This window comes from Rhinopithecus roxellana, chromosome 17 (genome assembly GCF_007565055.1).
Source record: "Rhinopithecus roxellana isolate Shanxi Qingling chromosome 17, ASM756505v1, whole genome shotgun sequence".
NCBI classification, from domain to species: Eukaryota; Metazoa; Chordata; class Mammalia; order Primates; family Cercopithecidae; genus Rhinopithecus; species Rhinopithecus roxellana.
Window position 1 is genome coordinate 105570709 of NC_044565.1, and position 15489 is coordinate 105586197.

General features: G+C 44.3%; 1 protein-coding gene across 3 annotated transcripts in view; it reads left to right on the forward strand.

Annotated features, from left to right (window-relative positions):
* Positions 1–2706: 2706 nt before the first annotated feature.
* LOC104677541 (cytochrome c oxidase subunit 7A-related protein, mitochondrial) overlaps positions 2707–15489 on the forward strand; it is a 34653-nt gene continuing 21870 nt past the window's right edge. For 2 of the 3 annotated variants that reach the window (XR_004054382.1, XM_030921318.1), the window contains exon 1: positions 10648–10794. Coding sequence is in view for 2 of the 3 variants with exons in the window: in XM_030921318.1 (XP_030777178.1) it covers positions 10723–10794 (72 nt within the window). In the remaining variant the exon portion in view is untranslated. Of the gene's footprint in view, positions 2848–10011; positions 10306–10336; positions 10795–15489 lie in introns of those variants that run through there. The other variant, XM_010382597.2, reaches the window with a different exon arrangement.

Genomic DNA, 15489 nt, shown 5'->3' on the forward strand with positions numbered 1-15489 from the left:
GCGAGACTTCGTCTCAAAAAAAAAAGAAAGAAAAAACAAAGCCATAAGATGATGTTAGAAGCCTACAGAGGCAAAAACCCTATGTGGCTAAAAGATGAAGCTATTAATGGTGAGTACATGCTGAGGATGGCACTTCCAATCTCCAGAAGCATATAATGGTATTTTTCCCACTAAAATTATAAAAAAGAAAAGCTATTATGGTTCAACATTTAGACAGGAAATAAAGCACTTTTCAAAACAAATTGAAATTATTATTTTACTCCTGTAGTCTGAACTTATTAGCAAATAAGGTGGACTTCCTTCTTCTGTTCTTATTTTTTTTTTGGCTTTTGTGTTTTTTTTGAGACAGGGTCTTGCTGTGTTCCCCAGCCTGGAGTGCAGTGGTATGATCTTGGCTCACTGCAACTTCTGCCTCCCAGGCTCAAGTAATCCTCTCACTTCAGCCCCCCAAATAGCCGAGACTACAGGCACGTGCCACCACACTTGAATAATTTTTTAAGATTTTTGCAGAGACGAGGTCTTGCTATGTTGCCCAGGCTGGTCTCAAACTCCTGGGCTCAAGCAATCCTCCTGCCTCAGCCTCCCAAAGTGCTGGGATTACAGGCGTGAGCCACTGTGCCCAGCCTGGATCTCCTTCTTTCAGGACTTGGACAAATAGGAAGGTTGCTCTTACGTTGGCTTTCTCCTTCAAACCTTAATCTCCTTACACATGTGTTATCCACTATAGCCACTAGCTGTATGTGGCTATGTTTCAATTAAAAATTCAGTTCTTCAGTTGCACTAGCCACATTCCAGAATCTCAGTAGCCACATGTGGATGGTGGCCACCATACCGGCCAGCACAGACACAGAACATGACCATCATCAGAGAACATACTATTGGACAGCACTGCTCATCTACTTTATTGTTGAATTTAACTGCGTTTTTGGTAAAACTTATTGAACACCATTTTTGCATCCTGTAAGGAATTTAACACTAGTGAATCTTCTACAGGGTTACATGATGTTGTTTCTTTATTTCATGGCCTTTCTTAGAAATGAAAAGTTCCCCATGATTTTCTTTTACTTTTTCTTTTTTCTTTTTCTTTCTTTCTTTCTTTTTTTTGAGATGCAGTCTCACTCTGTTGCTAGGCTGGAGTGCAGTGGCGTGATCTCGGCTTCATCCTCCGCCTCCTGGGTTCAAGTGATTCTCCCGCCTCAGCCTCCTGAGTAGCTGGGACTACAGGCACCCGCCACCACATGCAGCTAATTTTTTGTATTTTTAGTAGAGATGGGGTTTCACTATGTTAGCCAGGATGGTCTCTATCTCCTGATCTCATGATCCACCCGCCTCATCCTCCCAAAGTACTGGGATTACAGGCATGAGCCACTGCGCCCGGCCTCCCCATGATTTTCTAAATCAGAGGTCTGCAAGGCCAGGAGACGGTATAAATGTCCGATGGCAGCAGATCAGCCTCTGGCCTCCTTCCGCCAACCGCCTCACTGTTCCAGGGCCACTGCTGCCGTCCCCTCCTAACTGCCCCAGTTCTATCCACCCCAGCACCCTTTCACCTGACTCTACCCATTTTCCCTGGGGACCATCCCCTTATGGGCAGGACAGTGTCAAAACTGAGCAGCCTGCAGAGGCCCGGCCCCGTAAGGGCATGGTAGCAAAGTTGCATTTGTGCCCATGATGGGTGCTGAACAGCTGCAGGCCTCCAGTGGCTGTCAACTCAGGTGACATGTGATGTCAGCAAGGGAATTTAACGGAAATAGATTGGAAAGAAATTCCTTCCTACAATATTTGCAATCAATATAAACATAGGTTTGGTCTTTTTTGCTTTGTTTTTAATTCTGAGGTGCAAAATCCTCACCAAGAGTTATTCTTCTTGCATCATTTAACTTAGAATCCTACCGGGCTACTCACCCTGAAGCTTGCAGGATACATGGCACTTTTACAACCCACCGGAAATGAAGTGCTAGTTGACTGACAGCATTACAGCTCTCTTAGAAGAGTCTATACCACCCCTCCCCCAGCTCTCTAATTTGATCGGCTCCTAGAGTGTACTTAGCTGGAGATGGACAGCCCCTGGCAGTCCCAGAGCCTGAAGAAAGTAGGCCTGGTAACCTGGTTTGGATTGCTGTGGTTAAGACCTTGTCCTGCACACTAAGTTGTTGGCTGGGCAAAGTGCCTCTTGTGGAGACCTGCAAGATCCTCCTGGGGAAGGCATGATTTGAAGGCCCATGGCATCCACTGGGTCTCCTAGGTCTTCTGCAGGACCAGCTCTGTCCTTGCTGGGGAAGTCTCCTTGGTGCCTGTTTGTGTTGGGGGTAAAGCCTGAAAAGCATTATGTACAGGCAGTCTCATTAGCTTGCTGAAAAGCAATAATACTCCATTGTTTGTGGAAGAATCCTTTGCAATTAGAGCAAGCAGAGGAGAAATTATTAGGGAGCTAAGTTATTAAATCTGTTCCATGGAACATTTTTTTTTTTTTTTTTTAAAAAAAAACAAGTTCATTTTCCTGAGAGAAAATTTAATGCAATCTCTCCCTCTTTTAAAGCCACCTGATGCCACCATGTTAGGCCTGTAGCAGCAAGCTGATGCCCAAAACAGGAGGACATCACGGTGATATGCCACAGAGAACAAGGCTGGGGCGTGTGCCAAGCAGGACAATGCAGGGAAGCCAAACAGAGTGGGAGAAAACACAATAAAGTGAGACCCACCCGGATGGTAAACACAGCAGCAGAGCTACACACACACTTCCCTTCTGGGAGCAGTGGGGAAAGCAGCCAGCGAGGTCAGGAGATGGATGGAAACTGCTGGGGATGTGGGAAGCCTGGGGCACTAACTGGAGTTGTTATTGCCTTGGTAAGTCTAAGAGCTACCATTTACTGAGTGCTTGCTATGTGCCAAGGTTGGGGTCTACTGGAGAAGAGGACTGAAAGATTTGGCCAAATCCTACTCCATCCAGTCTGCCCAGTTGCTACAACTACTAGTAATAACAGTAACTGCTGCAGTTTAATGAGTGCTATTACATCCTAGGCATTCACATGAATAAACTCAATCCTCACAAAGTAGATATTATTCCCATTTTATAGATAAAGAAACTGAGGCTCAGTGAAGAATCTTGTGGCAGATACATAAGCCACTAATTAAATACTGCTGATAATTAGCATCACAAGAACTTTCAGTTCACTGGGTTAACAAGGTCCTCATTGCACAATGGTGGAAAAAGGAAAGTGATTTTTATGATTAGGGAACAGTTGTTGTGAGCTTTTAAAACAATACACACTGTTCATATTCAACTGTTACCTGTGTTATTCATATTACTAAATCATTTATTTTGACTGACTAAATGGAATTGCTTTAGAGAGACACTTAATGTAACCCATTCTTTAAATTTACAGAGATTTTTGTAATGCTCTCAACGTTTCTTTTTAGTGGGTGTGGGAGAGCTGGGGACAGGAAGGAAGGTGGGGTGTTAAAAGGCAAACATAGAAAAGATTCTTCACAAAAAAAGAAAACACATCTAGAAATGATTGCTCCATAAACAAAACATGAGTGCACACAGCAATTTCATGTTCTTGTTCCACCCACTCGGTTGTTCTTAATGATTCAAGAACAGAACTGCCTGGGCAGATTTACAGGCTCTGCGTTCCTGACATCTGTGCCGAAACAAGGCTATGTGTGTTACCGAGTTCTTGCTTCTTCCCAGGGGGAGAAAACACAGACACCTTGATTTGATTTTTACCTTTGCCATGGTTTAAATTAAAATAGATGTGTTTATTCTCCAATATGCATCTGTGGGCTGTTAGGGTATAGGAGTGGTGCCAGGGAAGAGGATAGGGTAGCCTTGCAGTTTGGGGGTGGAAGAGATGTGAGGATCATACAATGAAACGCCAGCAATCCTGTCTGCATTGGGCTCTCCCTGCTGTCAGAAAGCTGAGCTTCAGCATAAGTTGTTTGCTGGAAACCTTTGGGTTGTTTGGAATTGCTTTTCAGCAAATTTCTCCCCTGGCTCAGAGTGCCTATCGGTGATCAGTGGAGGGCACAGCCATGCTAAGGGCAGGCGTGTGGCTGGAAGTTCCAGGCCCAGGGCCAGTGCCCCTTGACTTGGGCTTTCCAAGTTTCTCAGTTGTGCTTTTGGGAATGTCATACCCTCTCCACTTCCCTTTCTTTTAAGGAGGAGATTTGCCTTCCATTAGATACTTTTCACTGATTGATAACTTTCTCCTAGCTTTTTTTTTTTCTTTATAGGTTTTGTTTCCTAGACTACAGACCTGTCCATTTCTCGGAATAAGACCCAGGCTGACTTCCCCAGCCCTCCTCCCCAAGTTAGCCATTTTGGAATCACTTGGCAGGCTGTGCCCAGGCACTAGTGGACACACGCTGGTACCTTTGCTACATGGTAATATGTGGCTAATCCTCTGATTTAGAACATCATTTCACCTCTGAGACTCAGAATGGGGTAGTAACTTATTCAAGGTAACTGAGCTTATCAGTAGGAAGATCTGGGATCCAGATCCAGGTTAGTCAGGTACAGCCTGTGTACTTGTCACCCTCTTCAGAAGGTGATCTTAGGGCTATGACTTTCAGTTTCTACGGAGCAGAAACTAAAGAAATGCCAAATCTCCACCATCTGAGAATCTGAGGAGATAAGGGGAAGCAAGTAAAATTATGTATTTGGCATTTGGAAGTGATCTGATTTTTAAATTTAATGCCAATGCTAAAAGGTTGGCTGGTATTTTAGTGGGATACCCAACTCCTCTCTTTGGTCTTGAAGTTTTACACAGATTCCTTATCTTTGGTGGCTGTTTTCATACCAGGATCCACCTGACAGCTCTAGTCTGACTGTCCCACAGCCTTAACTAATAGTTACTACTTCTGGGGAAAGGAGACTGAAGAGGAAAGAGCAAGAGAGAGAGAAAGGGAAGGGGGCTGGGGAAATGGAAAGATTTGTAGATTACAATTTTGATTATAACTAGCTAACTTTATACAAACATAAACTAGACTCAAAACTCTAATGCTTTACATCATGCTAAATTAAATTTTGGCCTATATCAGTGACTAGAGATCCAGTTTTACTATTTTTACAAAATGTATTTCCTATATAGGCTTCCAGGTATTTACATATTTTCCTTAAGCTTTTTCAGTACACACCATCTTATTTAATCCTTGCAATCACCCTGTTAAACTGAAAATTTTATCTTGTGGCTAAGAGAGGTTAAGGAACTAGCCAAAGGTCATAAATCTAGTGCAGGGTTGGAATCTGGACATGCTGACCTTCAATGGCTAGCAGAGCACCCTATGTTTTTGTTGTTTGGAGACAGGGTCTCATTCTGTCACCCAGGCTGCAGTGCAATGGCACGATCTGGGCTCACTGCAGCCTCAACCTCCTGGACTCAGGTGATCCTCCCACATTAGCCTCCCAAGTAGTTGGGACTACAGGTGTGCGATCACGCCTGACTAATTTTTGTATTTTTTTCTTAGAGATGGGGTTTCACCATGTTGCCCAGGCTGGTCTCGAACTGCTGGATTCAAGTGATCCACTGGTCTTGGCCTCCGAAAGTGCTGGAATTACAGGTGTGAGCCACCACACCCAAACCACCCCTTGTTTTGATACTGAATAGATTCAGTAGCTTTTCCATAGACAAAAAATTCTACTCCCTCAAAAGAAAATGATCCATTGACATTAGCCTCCTTAAGACCCAGGTGTGGTTCTTTTTTTTTTTTTTTTTTTTTTTTTTGAGACGGAGTCTCGCTCTGCCGCCCAGGCTGGAGTGCAGTGGCCGGATCTCAGCTCACTGCAAGCTCCGCCTCCTGGGTTTACGCCATTCTCCTGCCTCAGCCTCCCGAGTAGCTGGGACTATAGGCGCCCGCCACCTCGTCCGGCTAGTTTTTTGTATTTTTTAGTAGAGACGGGGTTTCACCGTGTTAGCCAGGATGGTCTCGATCTCCTGACCTCGTGATCCACCCGTCTCGGCCTCCCAAAGTGCTGGGATTACAGGCTTGAGCCACCGCGCCCGGCATCCAGGTGTGGTTCTTAATCTTCTTTTCCACTTGATCACTAATTTCCACGGCTGTCTGGGCACGGATGTAAGTAACTACCCAGAGTGGTTGCTCATTTCTCACAGCAATGTGTGGAGGTGATGTGTTTGTTCTTATTCATTTGTTCATTCATTCATTTTTTTCTCCAACAGCCCTAGGAAGAACCACTATAGTGTTAACTGTAATGGGCAGAATGGCCCTTGAGTCACCCTTCCTGTGGCCTAACACTTGGACACTGTCACTTAAGAGGCCCCTCATATCTACTCGGGGGTGATTAAAGAACATTCTAAATTACCTGGTAATTTGGGGGTGTAAGTACATGAAAGCATTTTTAAAATTCTAATTTGTATGTTTTTGGTGGACTTTGTGTAATTTCTTTTTTTGGGTGACGAAGTTCCCAGGCTGAAGTGCAGTGGCATGATCGGGGCTCACTGCAACCTCTAACTCTTGGGTTCAAGCAATTCTTCTGACTCAGCCTCCCCTGTAGCTGGGATGACAGATGCATGCCACCATGTCCGGCTAATTTTTGTATTTGTAGTAGAGATGGGGTTTCGCCATGTTTGTAAGGTTGGTCTCGAACTCCTCATGTCAGGTGATCCACCCGCCTTGGCCTCCCAAAGTGCTGGGATTTACAGGTGTGAGCCACCGTTCCCAGCCGACTTTGTGTTATTTCTGTGTGTGTAATGTGGGCTTACAGAACTCATGTATGCTCACTGTGAAATATTTCAACACTGCAGATGTATGTGAGGTAGAGAGTGGGAATCCTCAATGATGAGAAACCACCACCCATCCCCCAAACTGGAGGCCACTGCTAATCCTTTCATTCTATGCATAAGACAACACTGTGTGTACTGTAATTTTACAGATGATATCAATGTAAAATAGCATTAATCTGGCTCTGGATCTCAACTTTTTTCTATGCATAATTAAGTGTATTTAAAATGATTTAAAATAAATTATGAGTCATACCTCAGCCTTTCTTAACCAGTGAGATGAAATGTGATGTGTCAAAATTGAGTTAAATCCATATTCTCCGTGGATGTGCTTTTGACTTGCACATAAGGAAAAGCAGGCAGGCAAAAGTGAGGCAGTTTCACACACTGTATTGACATTCAACAACGAGAAGGTCAGAGTAGGGAGTTGATGTCAATATGTTCATCCCGTACTGCAATAAAGCTGTCCCGGCAACTGCAATCCCAGCTGCCATTTTCCCTCCTTTGGGTGAGAAATGAGCCATTCAGACCCTCAGCTCTTTAGCTATGAAAACACCATGCTTTAAGAAAGATTTGGTTTTCAATATCAATATAATCTAGGTTTCAGGTTTGGAAGATGAAATTTCCACATCAGATACGGCTTTATTTGACAAAAACAGTAAGAGATGACAGCTGAGATTTCTGCCACATGAAAATTACCGAATAATTGCATGGCAGGTGTCATCATTCTGAATATCATAAAGTGAGTTTAGCACTCCATTTTGCTTTCCAGTATTTTACTGGGGATGCTTTTCTTAGGGTTATCACTAGCAGTTTTAAATGCTGGGAAAAATGTAAAAACACAGTAAACATAAACAACAATGGAAAAGGTGACACTTCACGATAACATTGCCCTATGTATGTTCCATTTTCTCTCAGGAAAACTACCCTAGAATGGGCAAAATCCTTCAAAAACAGGAGCCCACAATGACCTCAACTCCTACAGGCCGACATGTTTTAATTGTGCCAGATCCACTAAGTGTCAATTTTTAAAAAGTCGGGTTTGGAAAAAATGAGAGAATTTAAAAAATTAACAACTATTTCACAGTTGGTTCCTATCTCTCCTCAGTATTACCCAATTTATATTTTATGTTGGATTTCCATTCATTCCCCAAGCTCTTTCACAGAGCGGCCTGCCAGAGGCCGTTAGCACACACCCTTCACAAATGGAGAAGCAGTGGCATTCAGATTCACCAGGAGCTGGACTGGCATTTGCACTCACTCAGTTCACTTGGTGGCTGGCAAGCTTCTCTGCACTTTGAGTCGTGGTCACTTCCCTTCAGAATAGAATGTGGGGAACAACCTAAAGGGATTGTGATAAAAAAAGATTGTCTTTGATGTTGGGTGGGATATGCAAATCTGAATGAGAATAGGGTGCCTCAGTACTGTCAGAGTGTGCTGTGTTTTATTTGGGAAACGAGACAAAATCTTCCCATGATCAGCCATTCCATGTGACATCCCAACCCACACTCCGCTACTGACATTTTATCTCCCACTGAACAGCCTGGCTGTTGTAACATTTTCAGGATTCTTAATTTATGTCTTGCAGGATCTAAAATCAGATGGCAGGAACTTTAAGAAAATAACCAGTGTTGACAGGCACCTTATAAAAGAAGCTGGTACACCTTAGTGCTGCTAAAAGTTCCAGAATATTCTTTAGTTTCTTCTTCCAAAATATGTCCAGAAGTCAGTGGGATGGAGACAGTAGCTGTCTGAAATCATTTAATTTCTCTTTTCAATCTAAACTCTATGAAAGACTTTTCTTTCACTCAGTATTTGCTAGCGCCTGGGACTCAAGAAGGCTAATGTCAATGGATCATTTTCTTTTGAGGTAGTCAAACTTTTTGTCTGTAGAAAAATCTTCCTGAATCTATTCAGTATCAAAACATGGGGTGGGCCTGGCACGGTGGCTCACGCCTGTAATCCCACCACTGGGAGTCTGAGTTCGGCAGATCACTTGAGCCCAGGGAGTTTGAGACCAGCCTGGGAAACATGGTGAAACCCCAGCTTTACTAAAAATACAAAAAATTAGCCAGGCATGGTGGCACGCACCTGTGGTTCCAGCTACCCGGGAGACTGAGGTAGGAGAATTACCTGAGCCTGGTAAGTCAAAGCTTCAATGAGCCGAGATCACAACCCTCCACTCCAGCCTGGATGACAGAGTGAGACCCTCTTTCAAAATAAAAATAAATAAATAAATAAATAAATAAATAAATAAATAGGAAATCACTAGTCCCAAACCACTTATCCTTGGAGAAATATGGTCATAAACCCAAATCGCATGTTCTTTCCATTATATCACAATGCTGCTTTGTAAAAGTGGCAACTTTGGGCTGGCTTACATGAATCCGCTGAAACCTTTACAACGTATTGGCAGTGCTGCATACTTGGGGCTCTTGAACTTAGGCCTGCAACCAGGATGCTGGTGTACACCCTCACCTGGAGTGCTCAGCTTTAATCCTCCTTTTTTCAGAATGGCTTCGTATCTATTTATTTGTAACATAGCGCTTAACAGTAGGAAGTCTTGAGCCAAATGCCTAGCTTTGCCACTTACCCCTGACCTAAGCAAGTTACTTAGCTTCTTCAGGAGTCATTTTCCTGTATTGTAAATGGAGATGAGAATAGCACTTACTTTATAGGATTGTTGTGAAGATTAAATGAGTTTAGGAAAATGCTCTATATAGGTTTGTTAGTATCATCCATTAATTTGTAACATGATTTCATAAATGCATCTAGAATACGCCTGTGTAAACCTATGGTTAGATGATGAAGCTAAGAAAAGCCTTGGTCCATCCCTGGAGAGTAAGAAACTAGTATACTCCTTTTACACGGTACCTTGCACACAGCACAGACTTAACAGACATATTTAAATTGAACTGAAGCGAATACTACTAGAACTAAAAGTGGTAGTTCCAGATCTTTCAGGCTCAAGGTCCAGATTTTACAAGTGTTTCTGAGCACCCTCCCCCATTTATCGCAAAGAGCTGAGGCCAGGAAAAGGATGAATAACCAATGACCTTAAAACCCAGGTGAGAGTAAAAACCAGTTCTGATAAACTGTGTGACATTTACATCCTGGTACCTGAGCTTTAGGTCACTCTGCATGTGTAATTCCTCTGCACAAAGCCCAGGAGGCTACTTTTATATAATTGGGGCAAATCTCCCAACAGCCCTTGGTACTAAACAGCCTTCAGCAGGTGCTTTCAAATTTTCTTATTTGCTTCAACTCCCAGGTTGCCAGGGGAAGCTTGGCGACAGGTCTATACTCCTGGGCAGACTGAGTAACAGCAGGATACTTCAAGAGGTGCTCTAGGTCGGAAGGAAATAAATGAGACTACGATCAAGTAAAGTTTGGTAAAGGAAGAGACGCCTTCACCCCGACGACCAGGCGGTGGCCCCGCAGCACAGATCTCTCCGCTGGTAGAGTTCCCACCCGGCCTCAATGTAGTCCCGCCCCTACCCAGACCACGCCCACCAATCACCGCCCTCTCCCTCCCAGGCCCCGCCTAGAGCCGGCCCCGCCTAGAGCCGGCCCCGCCTAGAGCCGGCCCCGCCTAGAGCATGCCCCCCACCTGACACCGACACTGCCGGGCTTAGTCCGCCGGGCTTAGTCCGCGAGGCGCTTGCGCATTTCTTGAGTTGTCGTGGCACTGCCCAAATCTAAATGGGGGAAAGAGGGAACTTCATATTTCCTACAGACTCCGCCACAGCGGCTTTTTGTGCTCTCTTAGAGCTGGTTTTGCCTTTCGTGATCCTGAGAACCCTGGCTTTTGTTTCCCCAGTGCGGCTTAAGTGGGCAGGTTTTAAGTTAGGCGATCTTCGGGCAGCCCTAGTCCCGGCACTGGGTCCTTGCGCTGAGTCTTGGGACCACAGCCTGGGAGGCGGGGTCCTTCTCTGGGGCGGTCGCGTTGGCAGCGGATGCAGGAAGCCGGACTCTGTGCATCATGTACTACAAATTTAGTGGCTTCACGCAGAAGTTGGCGGGAGCGTGGGCTTCGGAGGCCTATAGCCCGCAGGTACGAGTGGCGCCTAGCCAGCTCGGACATGAGAAGTGGCAGCCCGAGCCTCGGCGACAAGCAGTCGCGGCGTTGGAGCCAGGGGAGGCTTCTGCCCGCTGTGGAGTTCGTTTCTGTTCTTGCACCTTCCGGGGCCTCTACACACCAGCGTACCGTGGTCACTGAGGCTTCTCTTTGTGTACCTGCTCACCTGGTGGGGCTGGCCTGGCGTGCAAGTTTGGTCTGGCACACTGCAGGGGTCAAGGTGACCCCTGGGGTCACTTGTCTAAAAGGGATGGTTTGGGGGAGTCCCCAGTGTGACCCGAGTCAGAGGTTCGGCCTTCTCCCTCTCTTTGAAGACATCTGGCTTTCGGCCTCCCTGTCGTTTCTTTGTCACCTCCTGCCACAGCCCCATAGGCAGCCTAACTTGAGCACGAGATTAGAGAGCGGGGATAAAGGCTTTTAGGGAAACCGTGGGGCAGGGGGTTGGGGGGCTGTGATTTGGGTTAGGAAATTTAACAGGTTACTTAACACGTTCAGGGAGGGAAGTTGCATGCAGCGAGATTACACTTTCCCGATTGTAAAATATTTGACAGATGCTCATTGTTTGGTCTGAAAAGTATTCCATTTCACACAGATTCTGCCAATTGGAGTTTGAGTCTCCATGTGTTGGGGGTAAACGAGGGATTTTGGAGCCCCAGACGTGCCTTTTCAAATCATGGCGTTTTCCGCTTTAATTGTGTGACCTTGGCCAGGTTACTTAATTTATTGTGAGCTCAGCTTCATCCAGGGCGGCGTTAGTACACTTTAAATGAGGTGTGTCAAGTGACTAGCAGTTTGGGCAGGTGGTTGGTTCTGAATAAGTGTTAACCGTTCATCAGAAGCTGTCTGAGACAGTATATTCCCTCCTAATCCTCCTAGAGAAGTGTGGGAGTCGGTGAGATACGCAGTTAGACTGCAGTAGTAAGGGACCCAGATGGGGTGTAAAGGATACTCCATTACTGTTGCTTCATTCTCCTTTTTCTGTGGGACACTGCAACTTGCCCAAGAGGCAGATGTTTAAGAAAGATGTCAGAACTGGTACTATGGCTCACGCCTGTAAATCACAGCACTTTGGGAGGCTGAGACAGCAGGGTCGCTTGAGTCCAGGAGTTTGAGATCACCTGGGGCAACATAGTGAGACCCTGTCTTTAAAAACAAAAACTAAAAGCAGAATGATTCTAATCTAGGATAGGAAGGGCAAGTTTTTTTTGTTTTGTTTTGTTTTTTGCTGGGGTTAATGGGGGAGTTGCGGTGGGAACGGAAAGGAAGAGTTTAGGGTTTATAAATGTTGAGCTTGTGATATGTCATGCTTGGTAGCAGCTAGATTTTTGAATATGGAGTTTGATAAAGTTGGGTATCTTCAGCCCATAGGTGGTAGAATCTGGTGGGTAGATTACCCGGGAAGTTTGTAGGGAAGAAAGGTTGGATCATAGTACAGAAGCATGAAGGGAGGGTGGAGAAGGAAAATGTGTTTAAAGAATAGACCGGGTGAGAAGGGAAACCAGTGTGGTGTCACCGAAATCAAATTGGTAATGACTCGTAAGGAAGGAACAGTCAGCAGTGTTACACTTCTTTTACAGATTATGTGGGGAAATGACCATTTCTGTCATCTGCGCCTGTAAAGTGTATTCTTCAGTGTATGGATCGTAAATGTTGCAGTTTGATGAGTTTGGAAAAACCCATGCGCTGTATAACAACACCTCCCTCAATATACAGAATGTTACATCATCCCAGGAAGTTTCCTTGTACCCTCTGTCAATCCCTGCCACCTTCCTATTCTGACTTTTATCATCATAAATAGATAGTTTTCCCTTTTTTGGAACTTCATGTAAATGGAAGCAGCTCTCACCCAGGCTGGAGTGTAATGGCACAGTCATCGTTCACTGTAGACTTTCACTCCTGGGCTCAAGTAATCGTCCTACTTTCGCCTCTGAAAATGCTGGAATTACAGATGTGAACCACCGTGTCTGGCTGCTAGCCTATTAAAATATTTTTGAGGTTAGTCTGTGTTGTACGTATCAGTAGTTAATCCTTTTATCCTCTTACTCTTCTGTAGGGTTTCATTTTATAAATATATCACAGTTTATTCTGTTGGTGGTAGTAGATGTTCTTTTATTTTCTAAAAATATTTTTTGAGGCAGGCTCTTGCTGTGTTGCACAGTCTGATCTTGAACTCTTGGGCTCAGGCAGTCCTCTCACCTCAGCACCCTGAGTGACTGGGGTTACAGATGTGTACCACCACACCTGGTTTGTGTTCTTTTAATATATCTTTAGCATAATCTAGGTTTTGTTGCTTAGTAAGAAAAAAGGAAATTTTTTGACTAAAAACTGGCGTATTGTAATAAAATGGGCACTCAGCAGAGATTACCTTGAGATGAGTTTGATATAGATAGGGCTTTCAGATTTCTAGTACTTCTCCTCGTGAATCATGTTTCTCTTGAGAATTTGAACTTCTTAATTACTTAAAGATACTCAAACTATGTTGAAAAGAAGTGATATTGTGTAGGCTTCATATAAATTGTAAATTTCTGAGTGATTGTGACAGGTGCCCTCCCAACTAGGTGCTCTGACTTTGGTAATTAGGAGTATTTCAGCTTTTTCCTTTCCTGGAAACATATAATGAAGATGTTTGTAACTTTTAGTAGTAAGTAAAGTGAATAATTTACCATGCATTAAATAACATAATATGGAAAAGGTGGTTCAGTAACAGTCGCAGAGATAGAGATTTGTAAGTCAGCTTGACAGCGAGTGGTTGGTGGGATGGCGTTTTCCATTGGTTGAAAAGCATCTTATCTTTCTCTGAACTGCGTCAACAATAACTTGAGACCAATAAGCACATGAACATGTTTAACATCTTTAGTTATTAGAGAGAGCAAATCACAACCACAGTGAGATACCTTTTAATATCCACCAGAATGCCTAGAATCAAAAAGACAGACGATAACAACTATTGGTGAGGATGTAGAGAAACGAAACCTACTACATTTGTGGTGGGATGGTGGGAATGGTAAAATGACGCAGCCACTTTGGAAAACAGTTTGGCAGTTTGTTAAAAAGGAAATGTAATTTTACTGTGTGATCTAGGAATTCCTCTCCCAGTTAAGATGGCAGAATGGTATTCTAGATAAAGGGAACTGTGAGAGGAACGGAAGGGAGGGGTTCTGGAGGAGAAGTGTTGAGTAGGTACGTTTGACTGTGGAGGATGGAGGTAAATCATGAAGGGCCTAGGATGGTAGGACTTAATTTTGTGAGGCACGAGTAGGAAGTTACAGAGCAACTTGATGCAGAGTTGTGGTAGAGTTTGTCCTTTCAGATGAGACAGATGTTGGGGATGAGGAGGGAGGGCTTCAGGATGATTGGTGAATTGGTGCTTTTCACAGTGACGGGGAGTTCCTGAATGGGCTTATGAGTGAATTTTGGACATGATGAGTGTGAGGTGTCAGAAGGACACGGAGGCAGGTGGTGATGTCTAGCTTACAATTAGAAATAAATAGAGGTCAGGTGTGGTGGCTCACCCTGGTAATCCTAGTGTTTTGGGAGGTGAGGGCAGGAGAATAGCTTGAGGCCAGGAGTTTGAGACCAGCCTGGGCAACACAGTGAGACCCCACCTCTACAAAAAAAATAAGAAAAATTAGCTGGGCATGGTGACACATACTTGTAGTCCTAGCTACTCAGGAGGCTGAGGTGGGAGGATCACTTGAGCCCAGGAGTTTGAGGCTGCAGTGAGCTGTGATCAACACATTGCACTCCATCCTGGGTGACAGTGTGAGATCCTGTCTATAAACAAAACAAAACAAAAAGCCAAATGAATTGAGTCATTGCAGATTGAAACTGGTTTCCAGTCCTAAATCACAGTGAAAAGGTTCACACATTTCTATCATTTAAAAATTAAAATTATGAGGAGTAATCCTCTTTCCCTCCACCCTCTTCCCCAAACCTAAGAGGTAGAAGAAAAGGAAAATGTCACAACCAACTTTTAGAGGGAAAATCATTTTTACTTTTCTTTTCTTTTCTTTTTTTTTGAGATGGAGTCTGGCTTTGTCGTCCAGGCTGGAGTGCAATGGTGCAATCTCAGCTCACTGCAAGCTCTGCCTCCCGGGTTCACACCATTCTCCTGCCTCAGCCTTCTCAGTAGCTGGGACTACAGGTGCTCGCCACCACACCTGGCTAATTTTTTGTATTTTTATTAGAAACGAGGTTTCTCTATGTTAGCCAGGATCGTCTCGATCTCCTGACCTCGTGATCCGCTGGCCTCGGCCTCCCAAAGTGCTGGGATTACAGGCGTGAGCCACTGGGCCCGGCGTGTTTACTTTTCTCTTTAAACATTTGGAGCAATTGAAATAAACTAGGAAAAACTCAATTACTAAACGTGGTTAAGGTTGAATGGTTCTTAATTTTGGAGGTGGGCTTATTTAAGCAGCTAAGAGATTCAGTATTAAAAAGTAAAGTATGTGATTTTTCTTGATCTATGGTCTACTTATTTTTAATTTTATTTTGATACAGGGTCTCTGTCGCCCAGGCTGGAGTATAGTGGCATGATCATGGCTCACTACAGCCTCGACCACCTGGGCTCAAGTCATCTTCCCACCTCAGCTTCCTAAGTAGCTGGGACCATAGGTGTGCACCACTGTACCTGGCTACTTTTTTGATATTTTGTAGAAATAAAGTCTCACT